Raw genomic sequence first — 24622 nt, forward strand, 5'->3', positions numbered from 1 at the left:
CAAAAAATGAAAAATAATGAAAAAGGGGCACTCGCGGTAAAATGGTCCTCGTGGTGATGAACGACATTTCAACTAAAAAAAAAATCATGCACATGGTAGCCAAACCATCCACCAAGACTTTCCACAACTGATAACCTATACAAGTTGCACCATTCTACGACAATTTCATAATACGTAATAACTTTGATAATTAGGCCTATGCAACTTACCTTAGAAGGGTAAACTCGGTCGCGCTCGACCCCGACACGTCTCAGAAATCTGGGAAGGAGTACAGATACAGCGAAGCACATCTGGACACTACTAGAGCGTGTAGGCGAGACACCGACTGCAGGTCGATCACCCACAAATTCAGTCACGGGGGTGAGTCACGTGAGAAAAACCTCTTTTGTTTTGACGCTCGGGGTCGCGGACGACCCACCGTACCGTTCCAGGGTTAAGAAGAATATGACTGACTTAGAGTCCAGGTCTCTTTTTATGGAACATGTTGCAGAACATTGGGGATCGACTTTTATATATACTGATGGCTCCAAATCTGGTGCTAGCATTGGATTTGGAGTACATGGTAATGATTTTAATTGTAGTGGTGCACTTCCTCTAACAGCTTCCATATTTACTGTCGAACTGTATGGCATACTAACTGCTATTGAGAAAATAGCTTTGGAGAAGGAGGGTAATTTTACCATTTTTAGTGATGCAAGGATTGTCCTTCAAGCTTTAGAAGTTTTTAATTCTTGTACCCCTCTAGTTTTAAAGATTTTAGAATGGCTTCTTATTATTGGTTGGAGAGGTTTAATGATTAAATTTTGTTGGGTTCCAGCACATGTAGGAAGGTCTGAGATTGAGAAGGCAGATTTACTGGCGAAGAATGCTGCATCAGAGTTGCTACCAAGGAGGTATCCTATTCCCTTTAATGATTTCCTGCCTAACATCAGGACATTGTTTTGTAATAGTTGGCAACATCACTGGGATTGTCTAGATAGCAATAAGACAAGAGAGGTAGCAAATGTCATATCTCCTTGGAGATATAACATGATGCCCCGAAAGTGAGAGACGTCTCTTTGTCGTCTCTGCATTGGTCACACACGGTTGACACACGAGTTTCTTTTGAAGGGCCAACACTAACCGTATTGCGACGACTGTTTGGTACCTTTAACAGTGACTCATTTGTTGAGCGACTGCCCCAATTATAATAACTTAAGAAATAGATATCAGTTTAAGGATCAAGGTGAGGATGGCAGGATTATCCTGGCCAAGATCCTTCGACATGATGTGTTGTACAATGCTAGTGGCATTTTTAAATTGATATCAGAAGCAGGTCTTCTTAATGCTGTTTAACTTTTATAACATATTTACTTCTCTGGTTTTAATTGAATATTCTTTTAATCTTTATTTATAATAAAAGATATCGACCTCAATGACCTTTGATGTCAGAATGCCAGAAAAATTCAAATCAATCAATCAATCATTTTTTATAAAATCATTCGTTGCAATTGGTTTTTAGAGACGGCTTAATAGCGAGCCATATCTTTATTTAGTAAACTTTTAAGTTAAGAGTTTTGGTGTGTGTCACAATTATAGGTCTCTAGGGCCTTTAGCAGCTGCTGGGGATGTGGTGTGTTAACATTGTGACTTTGATTTGTTAGATTGGTAGGTTGATGATTTGGGTTATGGTCTAGTAACCTTCAAATTTGAACTGTTGTTTTCACATGTAATCAAGTTTCTTGATATACAAATGAGAAATTTGGTATTGGGTAATATTTAGAAAGGTCAATCCAGTGTATAGAGTATCCAAAAACTTAGACCGCAGGACACCAGTAATTCCAGGTCAATTTTTAATTATGGGAACTCTTTCCTTCACTGATTGACGGTCCACCACCAAAAAAGTGGTATTCACTAATATGAACATCAGTGGAGGCTTATAGAAATAAACAGAATTTTAATGATAAGATTTTCTATTTCTGTAACTCAACTGATGTTCATATTCATTCCCACTTTACTCCCCAGTTACTAGTGATGTCAAGAGAATATAGAATTTTTTTTTTTACTTTAAGACCAAAGAACTCTATTGTCGGTAGACACTGTTAGTTTTTATTGTTTACTAGATGGATTAGTATATTGGAAGGAAAGAATATTGAAAACTTATGAATTTTCAAATGGTTAATGTCTACATAACCACGCTTCGTTTGACAAAAGAATATGAAAATCGGGTGAATAGGCAATTAGAAATAAAAAATTTTGTTATTGAAAGTTTGTTTTTAAGTAAGTTTACGTTACAGGTAGAAAATCCCAGTATTATCAGGAGGCGTAGTCTAAAAAAAGTAAAGAGCTCTTTTGTACCTCAACTAGATATTGGTTTGTAGATATCTTGGCCTCTACAGAATTGTAATTTTATTTTGTAAGTATTGCACAGTATATGGTTGGCCTCTTTGAACTAAGTCATAGGATATATAGGGCAGTATTTTGCTTGTACAAAGCATAAGATTTCTTTTAATAAATTACAATGATTTTTTACTGCTGTTCCACAGACGATATTCATGCGCTACTTAATTTCCTGGTTGTCTTCTGATGAATCTCTCACTACTGGTTTAATATGGACTGTTGGGCTAGTATTGTCCGAGTTTGTCCGTATCTTGATGTTTGGTCTTGTCTGGTCTGTCAATTACAGGTAAGTAAAAGTTACTAATGTATTTTAACTCACTCTTTAATGAAGTAGATTTAACTCTTTGGATTTGTTTATTATTTTGCATCAATATCTACCATCATATATATATATATATATATATATATATATATATATATATATATATATATATATATATGTATATATATAATTCTATATATAATATATATACATGTATATATAATTATATATATATTTTATATAAATATGTATATTTTATACATATATATATAATTATATATATATATATATATATATATATATATATATATATATATGTATATTTTATACATATATATATAATTATATACATATATATATTTATATATAAATATAAATATTTATATATATAATTATATATATAAATATATATATATATATATATATATATATATATATATATATATATATATATATATATATATATATATATATATATATATATATATATATATATATATATATATATATATATATATATATATAAATATACACACATATATATATACACAATATATATATAAATATACACACATATATATATACACACATATATATATATACATATATATATATACATATATATATTTCTGGGTCGACCTGTGACGGCCGGTGAAAAGGTCCTTCTTTACACTTTTCTGATATAAATCTTCCAAATATACCAGAGAAAGATAAAAGCATGGAATGCAGAGGTTACTACCCTCGCGCGAGCACCTTGTGGGTGTCGTGTATACATCAGGGGCGTGTGAAAACCACTATTCACAGGCTGTCTTCCATTTAGATAATTCCTTCATCAAAGGGAAGGGCCGTAACAAAGGCCCTAGAAACCACACTTGGACCACGCCACCGTCACCTAACACGAGCGCCCTCTAGGACATCCTTCTGTTTTGACTTGCTCGCGTTGTTGTGTTGTTTGAGCTCTCGGTGTTTTTTCCTGTGTTTGGAGTTAATTCATCATGACTGACGCTGCTAATTTACCTTTACCAATGTTAAGTACCATAGTTTGTTTTGACAGTTTTTTTTTCAGTACCGGGCATTTGTTCTCTTTCCAGTAATGTGAATTTTAATTTTGGGAGCGGATTGGCCTTCCTCAGTGTTGGCAGCCATTTTGGCGTTGTTCGCTTCGCTGGTATTTCAAGTTAATATTGCCCATCTGGTACTCTGTCATCTAGGTTATATCACTTACGATTTATGACCATTATTATTAGCATTATTAATAGGTTCCGTTCGTGTATGAGTCATTGCTTTGGGCTCCCTTTATACCGCCACCCGTGTTCCGTTCTCTTCGGAACGTTCACCCTCTCCGCCTTGAGTTCTACTCCGCTATAATGGATACTCATTGGGTTGGAAACTAGTCAGATATTTGGAGTGCAACGGTGAAACCCGGCACTCAGACTCCGGCTTCGGCCTTATGCACACGAACCTTTTTCATGATTAATAAAAATTTCATTATTACGGTCCTTTTCAAGGCGGAGATCACACAGACGTTCAGCATTGTTGTTAACATTATCTTACCGCTGATGTTCACAATTTCATTATTACGGACCTTTTTCACCGGATCTCCGGCTTCACCGGAGATAACTCAGACGTTCAGAACCAAGGTTAACATTATTTTACCGATGAGGTTTATAGTTACATGTTACGTGGTTACTTGACTTTATATATTAATTTGTAGCTCTAGCTAGCATTTATAGAACCATATTAGGCACACATAATTAATGTTATCCAGAAAAATGGCCTCTCATGGCATGGTTGGTTTCGACCTGGCTTTTTCATTAGAAGGGGCTAGCGTTCGATCCCAAGTATGAAGTAGAAATTTATTTCTATTTGAACATGATGTTGTATGGATATTCATCCATATATATACATATATATAATTAAATATATGCATAAATATATACTGTACATATGTATTATATACATGTACAAATATATACATATACATATATATTATTGTTTTATAGATACTTTGGTTGATCCCAGCCTGTGAATAGGATCACTGACCAGAGTCTCAAGGAACATCCAGACTTATGTCTCCTTTCTTTTACAGAAGGTCCGCTGCGCTGCCAAGAGCTGCCCCGCTGCCTTTAATGATCCCCTGGGCCAAGACCTATGCCGGTCTTATGCGCATTGTGCCATACCCTTCTCTCGGGAACCGGGACAAGCCCCCTACATGGTATGGTTCCCGGAGTCATGCACGCTCTGCTACGAGCTATCCTCCCTACTCCTGAACGATGATTTAAGTTGGTTCTAATTTGTTCCTTTTGGTATCCTTTGGCGATGATTTAATTTGTTCTTGATATATGTATACATCGCTTATTGAGGAGAACGGTCTTCTCCTTCATCACTAATCCCCGCACCTCTTTCAGGATGATGATGAATCTCTCCGGGCTGCAAGAGCGGCTCTCCGCCCTTGGGTGTCAAGATTTGGAAGGAATGCTCCATCTGGCGCACCCTATCTCCTCGACGGAGACATGCCCTCTCGCCTGTTCCCGGGCTCTACTACTGCGGCAGTTCCACCGGAGACAGCGGCCCCGTTAATTGAGGTGGTTAGAGCAACCATTCCAACGGAAGAGGAAGCTTTATTCGAGGGGGACGAGTCCTCTCTAGAGTTGGACGTCGAACCCATGGACGAGCAGGTAGGTGGTGATGAGTTTTGAGCCTTCAGCTTTGCCATTATCTGCGTCACCGGTCCTAGGACCCTCAAAGGATCCTGATGTTCATATTACTTTGCATAAAATCGTGACTGCTAAAAGACGAAGTCCGCTAAGTCCAGGGCTTCGTCAGCGGGTCGTGCTCAGGATCCCTCCTTCCCCGCCGACCTGATCAGGGATATGGTTAAAGAGCAGATACAACACATTCTAGGGCAAGCCAAGGAGCTATGACGGACCTCAGGAACTCGGATGACTCCCCCTACAGCACCAGACGCATCGAAGTAACCTTCTTCGATAAAAACAACCCATAGAGATTTGCCTTACATGCTCCATATATAGATGGTACCATAACTCTGGATGGCATAGGCGTCCGCCCTCTAGAGGACCTAGAATTTACCCTCCGGGACTTGAATTCCCATTCAACGGATTCGTCCGTTTGAAAGAGCATGCCTTGGTTAGGTTAGACAAGGTACCGAAGGTAACGGTAATATTTCCTAAAGAGCAGGCCCAAGCTGTCTGGGCCAGGACGTTGTCTGTCTGGGGGTACGCTAATTACAAGCTCACCCCACACAAAGGGGCCTACGCCATATTTACAACTGCTCCCATTATTACCTTGCCTATTACGGATAAATTGACAGGTCTTACTATTCAAGCTGTCAAAGAAGGTTCTGCCATGCCGGCTCTTAAAGAGACGGACCCCACCTCGCGGAGTCCCTAGCCTCGCTTTATCCCACTGAGACCTTGTTTCGGATATTCACGAAGAACCTATCTCTGTCCTACCAAATCGACCTACACGCTTTGTGGTCTGCTCGGGTTAGTTGTAGGAAAGACGTTCTGTCTGAGGCCTCTATCAGACATGAACCGAACAGGCTGATAGCTTCCTCCTGCTGGGGTAAAACCCTCTTCCCTCAGGAGGAGGTGAACAAGGTTCTACAAGATGATGCGAGAGCAAACCAAAATTGCAGGTGAGGTGGGGCCTCACTGCCAAAAAGAAGGTCGAAGCCCAAAAGCAAGCTTTCTTAAAGAAGAAGCAGAGATTTACCCCTTACAAGACGAACCGGGGTCACTACCATCAATCGTCAGTTACCCATTCGTCATCACAGTCTCCCTCTGCTTCGACGTCTCTGCATCCGAATCCCCCTCAACAGGTGGTCTACCTCACTGATCCCCCAGGTATACAACCCAACCCCGTTTGGATGCTCTCGCCTGCATACAACCCTAGCTACGAACCCTCAGGTTCCTTTCGTGGACACCAGAGAGGAAGCTACAGGGGTAGAGGACAGTTCCGCCATCGAGGCGGACCTAGGACAAAGGGGGCTCGGAGAGGGAAAGGACCTAGATTCACTCCGTCACAATGTGGTGGTCCCGGTAGGAAGGAGACTTTACCACTTTCGAGACCATTGGACCTTCAGTCCGTGGGCTCATAGCATAATCTCTAAAGGTTTGGGGTGGAAATATTCACAAGGTTCTCCTCCTCCACCAGTGACCTTCCAGAAACCCACTCCCATCCTGAAAGAGTACACCACAGAGTTATTCAAGAAGAAAGCAATCAAAGGTGTTCGATCACTGAAGTTCCAAGGCCGCCTGTTCACAATTCCGAAGAAAGGCTCGTCGGCATTGAGAGTGGACCTGGACTTGTCAAAGCTAAACTCTTACATTCTCTGCGACAAGTTCCGAATGTTGACTATCTCTCAGGTACGGACCTTACTTCCCCGTGGGGCCGTCACCACCTCTATCGACCTTACCGACGCCTATTATCATGTGCCAATAGCTCGAAACTTATCTCCTTATCTAGGTTTCCGCCTAGGCAGGAAAGCCTTTGCGTTCAAAGTCATGCCCTTCGGCCTCAACATTGATCCCAGGATATTCACGAAACTGGGAGAGACAGTGTTAGAACAACTCAGGAACCAAGGGATACAGATCATTGCTTATCTGGACGATTAGCTCATTTGGGCCCGGTCGGCCATGGAAGGCAACAGAGCTACGAAGAAAGTACTTCGATTTCTCGCCAACCTGGGATTTCGGGTCAATCTCCAAAAGTCCCGCCTGCAACCATCAGGCCACTTAGAATGGTTAGGCATTCAGTGGGACCTTTCGAAGCACACGTTGTCTCTTCCTTCCAAAAAGGTAAGAGAAATAGCTTCCAAGGTCAAGAATTTTCTCAAACACAAACAAGTGTCCAGAAGAGCCTTAGAAAGAATCCTCGGCCTTCTCCAATTCGCTTCAGTAACAGATCTCCTATTAAAAGCCAAACTCAAAGACATCAAAGATCCCCTCTGTCTTGAAAATGAGACTACGCCCATGGTCCGAACCGAAGAACCTCTCCAATTCCCACCTCCACAAGTGACATTCCATACAGACGATTTCAGGGCTCTTGGTCACCCGCCATGAAACAGTCCCATATCAATGTTCTCGAAGCCATGGCAGTGTTCTTGACCCTGAAGAGACTCTCTCCTCCGAGGTCGACCCACATCAGAGTAGTGTCAGACAGCACAGACGTAGTACACTGCGTCAACAGAGGCGGATCCAAGTCACCCAACCTGAATCAGATCCTGGTCACTATCTTCGCCTGGGCAACAGAAAAGAACTGGATCCTGTCAGCAACTCACCTAGAGGGAGTCCAGAATGTGAGAGCGGACTCACTATCCAGGACGAAACCACTGGAATCAGAATGGTCTCTAGACATAATTTCATTCCGGTGGATACTCAGGCTGGTTCCGGGCCTCCAGGTAGATCTATTCGCAACTCAGATGAATCACAAACTTCCTTGTTATATGACCCCAACCCTGGACCCTCAGGCTTATGCCATGGACGCATTAACCCTGGATTGGAACCATTGGAAGAAGATTTACCTATTTCCCCCAGTGAATCTTCTAATGAAAGTTTTACACAAACTACGCTCCTTCCGGGGGCCAGTGGCTTTAGTAGCACCTCACTGGCCAAAGAACAGTTGGTTTCCTCTCCTCCTCGAGTTGAAACTCCGTCCCTTCCGGATCCCGTTCCCCAAACTGACCCAAGTAATCCAAACTCACTGTGTCAGATTCCTCAAAGATAGCCAAAACTCTAACTTTGTGGACTACATGAAGTTTGCAGCTCGTAGAGACTGAACATTGACCCGGAAAACGAATCCGACAAAAGGGACTCGAAAATTCGTCAATATGATTCGGCCGTTAAGAAACTAGCAGATTTCCTAAGAGTTCAGACCATACTCGTATGTCTCCGAATTTAGCCATCTCTTTCTTGAGGTTCCTATTTGACAAAGGCCTAGCAGCTAGCACTTTAACCACTATCAAGTCTGCTTTGAAGAAGATCTTTCTTGTTGGGTTTAACATTAACCTAGCTGATTCCTATTTCTCATCTATTCCAAAAGCATGTGCTAGGCTTCGACCTTCGGTTCGGCCACTAAAGGTCTCTTGGTCTCTGAACGATGTCCTCAAACTTGCGACGGACACGGACAATGAATCCTGCTCTTATATCACTCTTCTTAGGAAGACTTTATTTCTAACGGCGTTGGCCTCAGGTGCTAGAATATCAGAACTAGCAGCTCTCTCACGAAACCCGGAAAACATAGATTTCCTTCCTTCAGCCGAAGTACTCCTTTCTCCAGACAAAGCTTTCCTAGCTAAAAATGAGGAATCACAAAATAGGTGCTCCCCTCGGAAGATTATCCTTCTTCCCCAGGATCCTTTTTCTGTGTCCAGTCACTACTCTCAGGGCCTTTTTAGCTAGAACTACCACCCGCTCGTCTGGCCCCTTGGTTATCAGGGAACAAGGAGGTACTATTTCCATTCAAGGTATCAGACAGCAAATCCTCTACTTCATGAAATATACTAATCCAGAATCATTTCCCCATGCTCATGATATACGGTCAGTAGCTACCTCCATCAATTACTTCCAGAACAGGGACTTTGATGCCCTTAAAAAATATACGGGTTGGAAATCTATGGTTTTCAAACGCCACTGTCTAAAGAACTTACAGGCCCTTAAATACCCGACGGTGGCAGCGGGGAGTCTTATCTCTCCCCATTAATCTATTCTTCTTCCTTTCTTCCATCTCTTCTCTTCTCCCTCATACCCGCCACTCACACCACGTCGCCACTCTCCTGGGTAGTTCGTTAGCCCTATGATATTTACCATGTTTAATTCCTATGGTTTAACTGTTATTGTATTTACCGTTCCTTTAATGTTTAGATATGCTTAGACTTATGCTTTGATGCCTTTTGCATTTCGACACTCAGTTGATTCCTTGTCTTCATATTTATTTAGCCTTACGTTCCCTATGTCATTTGGTTAGTTTGTAATTTGATGTTTACTTACATTATTATATTATATTATTGTCTTACATGGTGTTTGTATTCTCCTCATTATGTTATTACTTTATTGGGCTTGGAAGGCATTCTCTGGTACATTTTCACCGGCCGTGACAGGTCGACCCAGAAAAGGGATTTTGACGAAGGAAAAATCTATTTCTGGGGAGAGACCTGTGACGCCCGGTGAAACCCTTCCCGGTTATTTTTGTACGGACCCACCCTTTCCTTGCCAAGCCATATGTTCTTGCAGAAGGATGTCCTAGAGGGCGCTCGTGTTAGGTGACGGTGGCGTGGTCCAAGTGTGGTTTCTAGGGCCTTTGTTACGGCCCTTCCCTTTGATGAAGGAATTATCTAAATGGAAGACAGCCTGTGAATAGTGGTTTTCACACGCCCCTGATGTATACACGACACCCACAAGGTGCTCGCGCGAGGGTAGTAACCTCTGCATTCCATGCTTTTATCTTTCTCTGGTATATTTGGAAGATTTATATCAGAAAAGTGTAAAGAAGGACCTTTTCACCGGGCGTCACAGGTCTCTCCCCAGAAATAGATTTTTCCTTCGTCAAAATCCCTTATTATATATGTATATATATAAATATATATATTATATATATATATATATATATATATATATATATAGATATAGATATAGATATAGATATAGATATAGATATAGATATATATATATATATATATATATATATATATATATATATATATATATATATATATATATATATATATAGATAGATAGATAGATAGATAGATAGATATAGATAGATAGATAGATAGTGTGTGTGTGTATACAGTAGGTCCCGAATTATGCAAGAATTTGGTCGATAAATGGCCCCACATAAATGGAAAATCACATATTTCGAAACACATAACAGGAATAATTTCATTAGGGCCATGGCAAACTGAAACTTTCTTATTCAAACACGTTTACCACCAATTTTCATTTCTTTCTCTGTACTATACTGTATTTTTTCTGATATTAAATTGCTCTTGCAAATAGATAGAACATTTAAAATGTTTTGAAGTTTGAATATCTTGAAAAAGGTTAAAATTACAACCAGGAAGTGTGTAAATACCGTATATTTTTCTTATAACACGACCTAAGATTTGTAGTAATTTTAGTAAGTTTAAGTCATATCTGTTGTATAAGACAACTAGTGAATAGCAAAACCATCACTGTATAGACTAACTTGTGTTGTATCATTGAAAATCCAAAATTAACGAAATAAAGGCGATTTCATATGCGTTTCTTAACCACGCCGAAAAGCACACCATTAAAATCGGAATCCGTTGTTTTGTTTAGGTTCATATGTGATCATAGTGAAGAAACGAACTTCTTTACACATCTGTGTTTCGGTTACTTTTTGCAGCAACAGTTATCTTACCATGTATTGATTATATGAAGATTTTGTTATTACCAATGTAGTTTTACTTAATTTTTCATAGCACTGCGAAATAAATGAAATGAATGAGATTTATATAATGTTTTCTCCCAAACACGCCACCTAAAATTTTATAAGAGTCAAAGTTAAAGAAACATTATCAATGCTGATATCTAGATGTTGAGGATCCACAATCCTTGACCCACTTACAATCTCACACTAAGTTTTTTAGGATTCAACTTCATACCCCATAATTTGCTCTATGCACTAATTTTAGCTAGATCTCTATTAAGGGATTCAGCAACCCGAGATGTATATTGAGGAGATGAAATTGATGCAAAGAGATTAGCATCATCTGCATATGTAACAAGCTTGTTTTCTGGCACAAACCACATGTCATATGTGTATAGTATGAAAAGTAATGGGCCAAGAACACTATCATGAGGAACACCAGATATCACATTCCTATACTCACTATGGTGCCCATCAACAACAACTCTCCGTTATATTACTTGAGAATTCAATAATGATGTTAAGAAACGACCCACCACTCCCAACTGTTTGAGTTTGAAAACAAGGGCATCATAATCAACACGGAGATCACAATCAAGGGCTTTCTGTACAGCATTGGAGATTGTAAGAATTGCATCATATGCTCCAAGGCCTTTACGAAAACCAAATTGCAAACGTATTAAGACGTTCAAAAACTAGATAATATGGGAGTTATGGAAATTGGACAGTAATCAGTTGGACTTGAGCTACCACAAACGCATTTACATAGGGGAGTAACATTACCAATTCTCCAACAAGTGCTAAAAGATCCTCTTCTTGCTAACTTGCTCAAAACAACAGATAACTATGGAGCTAAGAAATCTGCAGTCTTTTTAAAAAACAAAGGAAAAATACCATTTTACCATTTAGGTCTACACCTCCTTAAGCATCAAGGTCCATCAAGAGAGCTTCAATTTCATGAGATGGAAAAGCTAAACTAGTTAGTTTAGCCTCAGAGAAACAAGAATGAGGAAGTTCGAGTTTTTCATTACTCTATTTATTGTCAAACACATCTGCATCTGCCAAAAGGGTTTCCTTTTCCATTGGACACTGAGTGACATAGCCATCTGGTTTAAGTAAAGGAGGAACTTGCATCTACACCAAAGAGTGCAGATTTAAGGGTACTCCACCACTTATGATCCTGGGGTGTACCAGAAAGGGTTTCCTTCATGGTCAAATTGTATTCTTTTTCAGTTGAAGCATAAACTTTGAGCCAAAGCTCTGAGCTGAGTATAATTATTCCAGGTCAAATCTTATCTGTTACCCATTCAAAGATGATAGGCCTCCTGCTTCTCCAAATAAGCATGTCTACAATTATCATTGAACCATGGTTTGTCCTTCACTTGGTAACTTAGTACACAAGAACGGATAAACCTATCAATTATGTTGACTAGATTCTCATTCAAAGGGACCACCGGATCAACACTTCTATACAATTGTGAACAATTTAAGACCAAAAGATCATGCAAAATCCCATTCCAGTCTGCTTGAGATTTCATATGAATCTTATATGAGTTAGATATACCAGGGATAGGCTGCTCAGTCTTCACTACTATTGAAATCAAGGCATGATCAGATGTCCCAACTGGAGAACCAACCTTGCTTGTATACGAGGTCCAAAAAGTTACCAGACCTGTGAGTAGCTTCACATATATGTAAGTTCATATTGAAAGCTGGCCTTCTTACTCGTCTATAAGTGACATAATATTTCATGTTTCATTGTTATTTATTTATTCATTTCGGAGTTTTTCATCTTGGGCATCAATGACTATTGAAGTTATGTTGCCAGATAATTACCGATGATTCATGCATTCATAGGTGCTGTAATGCCAGACAATCCTTGAATCACTCAATCCATCATTTTCATAATAGAGTGAGTTTCCGACCAAACTCCATCAAAAGGCCAAGTTTGATACCTGTCATCAATTGTCCATAGCTTTCATCATAAAATAGGCTACTTTTGAATATATTTGATCTGTCTCCTACTTCAAACATCTACTTTTAAAGCTTTAAGTTCCACTTACTACCCAGATAACATTGTTGGGTGTTGCACAGACATGCCTAAAACCTATGAAGTTTGATAAGAGGTGTCTTTTTTTACGTTGTGAAGTCGATAGCAAATTCTTAAAAATACCTCTGACTTTGCTCCATCTGATGTTTTCATTTCTTTCTGACCACATTTCCAGGTGATTTTCCTATGGGTTGTTTGCTTTTCCTGCTAAAACAGTAACTGCTGGTTCCTTGCTGAAGGATGGATATAGACACAGTGTGTGCGGAATGACTTCTGTAGTCTGCTCTTTTGGTATAGATACCATGTTGGCTGTTTAACATTTTATGTCTTGATTGTTTCTATATGCGCTTGACATGTTGCTCACATTAATGATCACCTTGCTGGTAGCCACAGAAGTTAACTATTTGGAGAGCTTCTGGAACTTGCTCTTCTGAAACAGGAATAGGTCTGAGATGAAGTTCTCTGAACCAGTGAAAAAGTAAATAACTCACTGGTTAGGTTGAAATGAATAATATCAATAATGTGGTAGCCCAAGTGTACATCTTAAAAAGAACACCACTGAAATATTGCAGGGTTGAATTACTGTAGTACTAATAAAAATATGTAAATAAGCTGAAATTATGTAAATATGGTGCAAGAGGAAAAAGGATTCTTACAATCACTGAACACCTACACTTAGCTGCACCACTAAGTCAGTAATCCAGATATCTATCCTGTTGATGGATAAGCACATGCAGTTTGTCATCATTAAGAAAAATTTGTGAGGAATCTGGCAAGATTAATTATGGCGAAAAGAGTGACTGTAAACATAACATTGAAATTAGTAATACAGAATAAGAGATAGCTTGTTGCACTTTTGCTGAGAACATTACAGTGCTGTACTCATGAAAAGTAAAGTTGTTTGATGGATAGCACATGTACTGTTAGACTGACTTTCTTCTGCTGTCTTTGATTAGATAATGTCGAGTCCAGGGTATTCGGAGATTATGAATATGGTTCTATGTATGATTGATAGGATTATAGTTGCATATTGGTTTAAGAGTCTAATTAGTCCCTGGAGTGATCTCGTATTCCAAACAATTTTTCCCATAAGAAATAAAAGAAACTCACTTGGTGATTTCCACAAGTCCATAGTTACACATATATAATATTTAAAGGTTTGCAATAGAATTTAATAACAAATTATAACCCCTATCAACAGAAATGTATATAAATTAATCATTCACAATAATGTAGATGTATAAACAAATTAACTTGTACTTTACCTTTGATGAGAGTCGTGACTGACATGAGGTAAATGGGAGATTAAAAGGAGGAAGAGTGGATTACTGCTTGGAAGGAGAATCTCCCTCCATGAACATTTCTGGTAAAATATTGGGAGTTCTCTCTCTTGGATGATATTCACTATCACAAACTGAATTATCTAATTTGTTTCATAGACACTTATTTTATATTTTTACGCATTAAATTTTAACAAGGAATCTATCGAGAGACAACTGCCATTGCCTTTTCTTTGAAATGCAATGAAAATGGGGTAAAAATCATATGAACGCAGGAAAAACACCATGTCGGACCGTATGGGCACCATGTTACTAATTTTATACAAGTCTAGTCAGTACTTGTCCACAGAAATGTGTATAGAGGCAAATTTTTGCTTGCAGACTGTACTACTGTATAATGAAACAAACAAAATTTGCTAGCTAGATGGAATGAGGTATTGAAGCAGAAAAGCAGTAAATATAAGAAATACAAGAACATACTGTTTATGGGCTATCTCGTTAGTTATCACTATGGGTGATCATATAGAAGTTTTCTGCACTGGTTCAACCCTGATTTGGGTTTTGTTAAAGGATGAAAATGTAGCCACAGCCAGTTTTGTCTATAGTTTTTCTTCAGAGCTACTCCTAGTAATAGGAAATAAGTTAGGAACAAAAGTATACGTGACAAAATCATTTAATGATGCTTGTATTTTTAAACCCTTTAAAGAAATACAATATTAGATTATTTTCCTGAATTTATGTCTGTTATTGTTGTGTGTTTGTTCCCACCTCCGTAGGTAATTTAATTTTGTTGATCATGTTTATTAGCCCTATTGTGTGTCACGTTAAATATAAACTGTAAATTTTTGGCTTCATATCCTTTTTGTAAATTATTTTTCAGGACTGGAATTCGGTTACGATCAGCTTGTTTAGGTTTAATCTATAAAAAACTTATGAGAATGTCAACTCTCGGCAATAAAAGCATTGGAGAGGTAAGTGTGATTTTTTAAATGTTTCTGAAATAATATTGAAATACTGTGTTTAGTGGAGATTAAAATACTGTGTTTAGTAGAGCATTTCTTCTAAATATATTGCTGATTTTGGTGCATGCTCTTAGTATACTTGATATTTTGATTGGCTTTGTAAACCTGAACTAAGCGTAGTTTTTATGAACTGCGTAGTTGATATAGGCGGTCCAATCCACTTTTAAATGGAACCACCATCTTCAGTTTTATAATAAACCAGGTAAAATATACTATAGAGTAAGCTCAAGCAGCCTTTACTGGGGCACTGAAATCCTTATCTGAAATATTTTGTTTCGGTGGAAAATTACTTAGCCATCAAGTAAATAGTTTTTGTGTAAGCAGTGGTGCTGCATTAAGACAAAGTAGTTGATATATATAAGATATCATATTGTGTTAGCACTAGAGCTAAAAGGTAAATACAATATTTCTGTAAGGATTATTGCAAATTTATTAACAATGCCTTTAACATGTAAGTGATTACAATCTCAATTTTTTTCAAGAGATCTTATGGGGTGGGTTTTTATTCACTTTTAAAAGCATTCATCTTATAAGTACGAAGAATATAAGCACATTATCTGTAAAATATGAACAGAGCAAAAACAAATGGTATATGCTACAAGGCAAGGTCAATAGAGTATCAGGTCAACCCACGCGCAGGTAAATTGGGGGTGAGTAGGGATTAGAGGGGTAAACGTTAAAGGGGGTTAAGTTTTGTGACGTCAGTAAGCACCACTGGCAGGCGAAAGAACACCTTTCAGTCAGAACTTATTTTGCAAAAGTTCATTATTCTTTCTTATCCAGTTAAGAATAACTTTACTATTTCAGAAAATATAATATTTCAAGATATTTTGATGTCTGGATTTCATGATAAAATATTTCTTATGCGAAGGTTTTGAAAAAAAAATGGTATAAAAAGACGCACATCAGGAAAGAAAAATCATTAAAATTCTTCATATCAGTCAGTAAATATACAAATAAGCAACGTGCATGCATACATGAAAAAATTATTTTACACTAACTATTTACTAAAAAAAAATACATTTAGAAAAATATATACAAATATGGTTGCACAAATAAACTTAAACTCAAAAAATCCTGATTATTACACTTTACAACCTTTTAACTTTATTCATAATTTTCCTTGAGGAAGTTGTTTCCCTATTTAATATTCTTATTCAAAAGAATGTCCGACAACGAACAAAATAAGTAACTAAATCTAGTGGCAATCCCATTACATTTGCAATTTCAGCTGCTAAATTTTTTACTGTTCCTTTACCAGATTTTAAACCTTTTTCCCCAAGATAACATTTGAACATGTTTTCCATAGTCTTGATTTGATCAGAAAATTCTTTTGATGGCTTCACTAGTTTATTATCTACTCTGCTAATTATACTCGTCCATGAATTGTCTCCCATTGATACATATGACCCAAGATCTGGGTATTTAGGAAACTTATGGGCAATGAAACCAGCAAAATATTCTAGACCCCCTTTCACTATTGCATCCTCCAGCTGTTAAATCAGACCCCCTTTCATTATTGCATCCTCCAGCTGTTCGTTAAGAACTTCCCCTACACTTTCTGTAACATCATTATCTTTTTCTTCACCGTCACATTCATCCGGCAAACAAAATATCATCGTGAAGAGACTTAGCTCACGTTGTAGCGATTCGTCGTCTTTATCTTGAGAGGAAGTTTCATTACTAAGAAAAGAAAAGGTTCCAGCTGTAAAGTTATCTACTTTTCTTTTGGTTTCTGTATCACATTTCGACCCTATGAGATAATTATCCTTCCCTAAAAGATGAGATCTAATGCGATATTTAACGGCAACTGAAGTTAGGTGCTGATAACAGTCTCCCATTATTCGCAGGCAACCAAAGAAATGTTCCAGTCCATCTTGATTCAGTCTGTATGTCAGAATATATGATATAAGGAATTTATTTTTTACCATCTCTAACAATTTGGGCAAAGATTCGCATGAAATTGTCACTCTTTTTGGAATGGGTAAAGACTTTTACTTCCAATTACCTGCATTGATTTCACTGTCTGTGTCATGCATTTGATAATTTTATTCTAATTTTCTAAGTCCAACCCAAAGGCATTTCTGGACATCTTTGAGTCATACGGAACTTGCTTCTTTGATACTGATATACATAACAAAAGTAACATTCACTTTTATCATTTACAATATCTACTCCACTTCAAAACAAAAGATATATAAATGCATTGCCATATATTTGTCAAAATTAGTAATTGGATCGAGTGTTTATGCGTTTATTAAGAAAATACCGGTATATTGTTAGTTTTCATATCTATAATCTAATACATATCGTTTACCAACAATGTATTTCACTTTTGAGCCTTACCTTGTGATAGAGGTAATGATAATGTTGGAATTGATCCTTCCTTTAATTGTCGTTGGTTTTTTGGCATTGACTTTCCAAGCAATTCATATTTCAGGTTTCTTTCAAATGCATCAGGCTCAAAATGTAAACTACACATGATTGCATTATCAGGGTTGAAAGGGTCCTTCCTTTTACATGAATTTATCCACAGCTTTCTAGTTTCCACGTGCTTGGGAAAGCTATGAAGAGTCCTTCATGTCTATTATCTTTATTAGAAGAACACCTATACACAGCACAGTAACAAGGCATTTTAACCAATAGTAATTAATTCAAGTACTCTGCAATTGGGACTCAACAGATAGTTAATTGGGAAGCGGAAGAGCTTCACACTGAATAATAACACCAGCTTCCTTGTTAACTAACTGTAGATACTGGAAAACAAAGGCTGGTAAATCAGAGCATGGTACGGTGTGACGTCATTAATCTCCGCATGGGTGGTCTGCGCAGTAGATGACAAATTTTGGGTCGCTGATGGGTAGACCTTGTATTCTATAGACCTTGCTACAAGGTATTGATCTTTTTATTAACAATGTTGAGAAAATATAAGAGAAATTCAGGCACGATATCATATGGACAAATATGGGGATCAAGGTATTGTTTTAATTCAACCCTGTCTATCCAGTGAAATTTGCTTTGTAATTGGAAACTTATGCTTTTTTTTGGTTTGCATAAACTAAAGATTGTGATCAAATCTTGAAAACACATGGATTCTATCTTGAATTATTTGAAGGAGATTTCTTCCTCAAAAAAATACTTGAATGTAATTATGTTAATTTGATTAAGACTGTTCATGAGCATAGCAAATGCAAAGTTAATGTTGATGGAGTCTCATCAAATGAATTTCCAGTGAACAGCGGAGTGCTCCAAGGGAATGTGTTGTCACCTATATTGTTTATCCTCCTCATGGATTTTGTAATGCGTAGAGCAGTTGGAGGTGGTGGAGAAGGATTGGACTGGATTAGTGATAGGAATTTAGCAGACCTAGAGTATGCTGATGATGCTGTCCTAGTTAGCAAAACACCACAGGATTTGCAATGGTTGCTTACCAGAATCCAGGAAATATCACTCGAGGTTGGGCTGAAGATAAATAGAAGAAAGACATGATGAGAACCGAGTATGCAATGGAAGATGAAAGATCATTGGAAGGAGAAAGGATTAATGAGATAGAATCATTCAAGTAATTAGGAATTATGATCTCCAATGCAGTGTCCTTAAAATTAGAGTTTAGTGAAAGATTGTAAAAAGTAAATCAGACAATGGCCAGGTTAAGTAGAATTTGGAAACCAAATTGCCTAAATTACATATAAAAATCAGTCTATATTAGTTTAGTGGGATCAGTGTTACTCTATGAACATGAGTCATGGTATGACAATGAAACAATCTCCAATAGATTTAGTAGATTTGAGAACAAATCCCTCAGAAGGATATTGGGAGTTAAATGGCAGGACTGGATTAGAAATGAGACTATGAGAGATTACTCGAGTGCCATATGTGGACGAGATCAAGCTGAGGGGTAGATGGAGATGGTTTGGGCATGCTCTTCGCACTCCCCGAAACAGATTAGTTCACCAAACGTTCATCTGGGCTCCAGAAGGCACTAGAAGAATTGGAAGACCCAGTCCTACATGTCTAAGAACTATGAAGCACAAAGTAGATGATGAGCGGAGAAGTATTGAATTAAAAGCTCAAGATAGAGATGACTGGCGAAATCTAACCGAGGCCCTTTGCGTCAATATGGGTAGGAGGATATGATGATGATGATAAATTAGCGTATTTTATTAGTGTATCTTTCGCTACTTGCATGTAATTAGTGTATTTTATTAGTATATCTTGCACTACTTGTATGTAATTGGCATATTTTATCAGTATCTCTTGCATAACCTCAAGCAACATTTCTGTCAACAGAGGTTTAGTGGAAGGCCAGTTGGGAAAGGGTGCACCATGGAAAAAAAGTGGTTGAAAAAACAGAAAAAAACTTTTAAGTGACCACAGAAGATTTCATTTGTTTTAAATACTCTTAACCCCTTTGCTGCAATGATGTCTGCTTGACATCAAAAAATTTCCAGTACTACACACATCAACGTACTGGATGCGTCATTCACAAATATAAATTGTGGTAGTTAAATCACTCATATCCCACAAAAGAGTACAGTACATGGTTGTATATCACACCTAGGGTATTTAATTAATAAAGCTCCTCCCCTCCTTGATATTAGCCCCTCCTCCTCTATTCTGCTAACCAATGAGGACTAGAATTCTAGCCTTTATTGTTGATTGAGTAAGGGTTATTTTTGTTTGCTCTTATGTTACCATCTATAATCACACCAATGATGACCTTCCCTAGTTATAGTGGCTAACCAAATCATTTCATTGTGTAATGTTTTCTCTACCTTTCCGAAATCATTTTGAAACGTACATTATTTCTGTGCTTGGAATTGATACTTTCATTATATACCTCATTATTAATCGTTTCCCCCAAAGGTTAATCATTTGCACTTTCCATATACTGTACGAAGGAGTTATATATGATCTCTGAGCTCCTGTACCGTCATTCTGTTTCTGCCACATAACTAATCTTGCACGAAGGAGAAGCCTTAGTAGGGATATATGGGTCATTCTCCATCAACGGTCTTTCATCTCAGAATCCATTGCTCATGGTATGAAATAGGATTACAGAAAAGGGAAGGTTTGCAATACCCGTATAAGAAGCTAGACCAAATTTTATTGAATCTTAGAAAGAAGGATTTGATTCTATAATGTTCTGAAAACCATAATTTCATTTGAAATAAAATGAGGTTTCTAAAGAAACAATTGAAAACCAATTATTCGTTTATATTCTGTTTGTATATTTTAAATGTATTTTTTATTGGAGACATATTAACTGCAAGACACTTTTATTACGTTCCAAGAATCACAACCTGTTATAGAAAAGCACAATAGAATTGGGAAATAATGTAAATGGGATAAAAAAGAGATAGGGAAACCTCTCTGGTAATAATACAAATGTTCAGAAAATGGGAAACTATATTGTGAATAGACACAGAAAGCTTCTGTTTTTTACTCATAATATAGGAAGAAAACAAAATATTGAATATAAGGGTGAAATTCTCTTATTTGATTATTTTGATTGGACATCCAAGTATTTGATTCATTTGATTATATTTCCAAGAAAGCCAATCTCGAAGTGCTTCACAAATATTGCCATTACAGAAAATTTGGCTTTCGATGCACATATTCACTCTTTGGTTCATTGCGTATAAACAAGGTGAATAATGGATGTAATATTTAGAGCTAACCAGTCATTGCTGTTCATTACAAAAGGGACGAAACATTTAGAACTAGCTATCCTTAGCCAATTGGGGCACACCCAGAAGAGGTCAGTGTGACATCAGGAACTTATAAGTGACTGCCAAACAGAGTACTGTACCTCATAATGGCTATCATTTAAGCATCCCAAATGTTATAATAAGCAATGCATACGAAATGTAGGAAAATATATGTAATATTGACGTTTTAGTTCTTCTTGCAAAAACCATACTTACTAGTTTTGTAAATTGTAATAATAAAAGGAGAGATGAAAAAAATAGAGCACCCACAAAGGAACTACAGTATAGTAGTTTCTTCCCCCCAAAATTCTACTCAATAGTACTTGGAGGGAAAACCCTTCTTCCTCTTACTGGTTTTTACAGTCCCTGGTAATCAGAATATTACCGACAAGATCTTTAATTAAATGCAGCAGCCTGACTAATGTTAATTAGAAAATAAAATAATTTAGTGAATTTCTTTGATCTAAGTATCAAACAAAATAAGAAGGAAAGCCATATAGAAAATTTTATTATTTACATTCTAGGTAGCCATAGAACCTACTTACAGCAAGGTAACCAGTGGCCAAAAATTGTAAAAAAAAGTTATATTGAAAATAATGAACCTAATACATATTAGGTAAAGGTGCAAAACACTTGAATTATCCCGGTGCCAAAGTAATTTAAAGTATTATAAAAAATTCTGTGTGGTAAACTTTTAACACATTGTAGTGTCCTGCTATACATCGTAAATCAGTTTCAAAAGACCCAACATAAGTCAATTTTTTATATAGATCGAATTTTCGAGTTATAAATTGATTTATACGTTCCCTATAGTACGTTCCCTATAGCCTATTGTATAGTACTGGGTACAGTATTGTACATGAATGTTGTACTCATGTATTTAAAGTACTGCCAACTTTCTTTTTCAGTTCTAGATCTCCATGATTTTGGTTTGAAGGGGTTGGCCATTACTGCCAGATGTATGATGGAACAAAATACACGTTTAATATTACGGGCTATTTAGTTTCAGACATTTGGATATATTCTGTGTATACCATTTATACATAAACACACTAGTTTCTACTTCTAAAATATATGATGAAAATTAGTTTATTCCTACACTGATATAAACTTCCTAGTCATTTAAATGGGTTACTCTTAGTTCTATTTTCTACGAACAGACAATAAGAAAGAAAAAGGGTTCAGTTGCATTGTAATTGGTTACCCAGCAATTCCACTGCATGGCAGTGTTATGAGCTGCTGCGTAGTAAGCTTCACTTCTATCGTGGTCACTGTGAAAATTTGAGGTCTCCTCTCTTCTCCTATGCTCACTACTTACATCATCCATTTTGGATTACCTTTATATTGCATATTGCTTCGCGTCATTTCTATATCATTGTCACTTATTGTGCTTATCGTTATCTGTGCTACAAGTGTGCTTAACTATGGCTAGTACCTTTAGTGTTATGCGAGTTTGCCCTAGCCGTGATGGTGTCGATCTACATCCTCATGGCATGGCAAAAGATGTTTTGTAGAATCTTCATGTGAGTATTGTAGGGAGTGGCCCTCTTCTCAATGAGAGAGAGATCGTTCTCAACACAGGAAACAAGACAAGAGAGATCGTTCTACTTTCTTGTCCTCTTCCAGTAATGGTAAGAAGCTTAAGCTATTTTCTGCATCTAAAGTTATCCCCCATAACTTGATTGTTGATGATCACATTATTTTATAAATGTATTATCTCTTAGCATTGAACATGAGCCTAACGATACCAAGTTTATGTTTGCGACAGATCCCTTGACTACGGCCGCTGTACTCCCTGAGCCAGATCCAGTCCCAGTATCCTTGGTCCCTGATTAAACAGAAATGCAAAGATCTCCTTCGCCTACCTCTTAATAAGAGAATGCCTTGACCAAGTCACCCAGCCTCAACACGGTGTATAGCTTCCTTGTTGAAGCCCCTTGACGGGCAAGAGGGCTCTCGAACTTGGAAAGATTTGTCTCCTTGTTCGAATTTAATTTCTATCTTTTCTATTACTACTTCTCAATACTACTCCGACCTTCTCCTGATTTTAACAACTTTCTTTCATCTTTCTGTCTTAAGCCTATGAGTAATATTTCTCTTATCTATACATATGTATGTATATATATACAGTGTATATATATATATATATATATATATATATATATATATATATATATATATATATATATATATATATATATATATATATATATATGTATATATATATATATATGTATATGTGCATATGTATATATATATATATATATATATATATATATATATATATATATATATATATATATATATATATATATATATATATATATGTATATATGTATATGTATATATATATATATATATATATATATATATATATATATACAGTATATATGTATGTGTATATGTACAGTATATGTATGTATGTATGCATGTGTATATATATATATATATATATATATATATATATATATATATATATATATATATATATGTGTGTGTGTGTGTGTGTATATATATTATATATATATATATATATATATATATATATATATATATATATATATATATATATATATATATATATATATATATATATATATATATATATATATATACATTTATATATATATATACATATATATATATATATATATATATATATATATATATATATATATGTATACATACATACAGTGGAACCTCTACATACGATTGTCCCAACATACGAATTTTCCAACATACGAAGTAAAATTCGACCAAATTTCTGTCTCAACATACGAAGTGTTGCTCCAACATACGACGTAAACAATACGCTTACCCGTGGAATTTTCTCAAAAGCGTGTAGCGTACTGTAGTTTGTTGTTGACGCCGCTAGACGGAAGCACATCGGAGGGACGCCAATCAAGCGTCACCTTGATTAGTCCTCTCATCGCGTGCGCATCGTGTGGTTGTCCTCTATTCGCTCAGTTTTAACAGTTTTTTATCTTGCCTTTTCATGTGTTGTTTTTTTATATGTTCCGTAATCTTGGGTCCTAAAAAGCTTAGTTTCAGTTCAGGAAGTAGTAGCAGTGGTGAGAAAAAGAGGAAGTCTATGCTTTCATTAGAATTAAAGCAGGAAATCATAGAAAAGCATGAGCGAGGTGTACGTGTTAGCGATCTGGCTAAACAATATGGCCGGAATATGTCGACGATCTCGACGATCATAAAACAGAAGTCAGCCATTAAATCAGTGAAACCTTCGAAGGGGATCACGATTATTTCTACCCTACCCTTGAAGAGATGGAACGACTTTTGTTAGTATGGATCAAAGACAAGGAGATTGTTGGCGATACGATCACGGAAACGATCATTTGTGAGAAGGCCAGCGCTATCTACAGTGACTTGAAGGCGGCGCGCTCTCGGGGTGACGCGGGGGAGAGTTCAGCCGATCCTACGACGGAGGAATTCAAGTCGTCTCGAGGTTGGTTCGAGAAATTTAGGAAACGGACCGGGATTCATTCAGTTGT

General features: G+C 37.0%; 1 protein-coding gene across 3 annotated transcripts in view; it reads left to right on the plus strand.

Moving 5' to 3' along the window:
* LOC137642147 (ATP-binding cassette sub-family C member 5-like) overlaps positions 1–24622 on the plus strand; it is a 399142-nt gene that overhangs the window by 367304 nt on the left and 7216 nt on the right. For all 3 annotated transcript variants that reach the window (XM_068374687.1, XM_068374685.1, XM_068374686.1), the window contains exons 7-8: positions 2526–2665; positions 15264–15354. In XM_068374687.1, the coding sequence (XP_068230788.1) occupies positions 2526–2665; positions 15264–15354 (231 nt within the window). The remainder of the gene's footprint in view (positions 1–2525; positions 2666–15263; positions 15355–24622) is intronic.

This window comes from Palaemon carinicauda, chromosome 6 (assembly GCF_036898095.1).
Source record: "Palaemon carinicauda isolate YSFRI2023 chromosome 6, ASM3689809v2, whole genome shotgun sequence".
Lineage (NCBI taxonomy): Eukaryota > Metazoa > Arthropoda > Malacostraca > Decapoda > Palaemonidae > Palaemon > Palaemon carinicauda.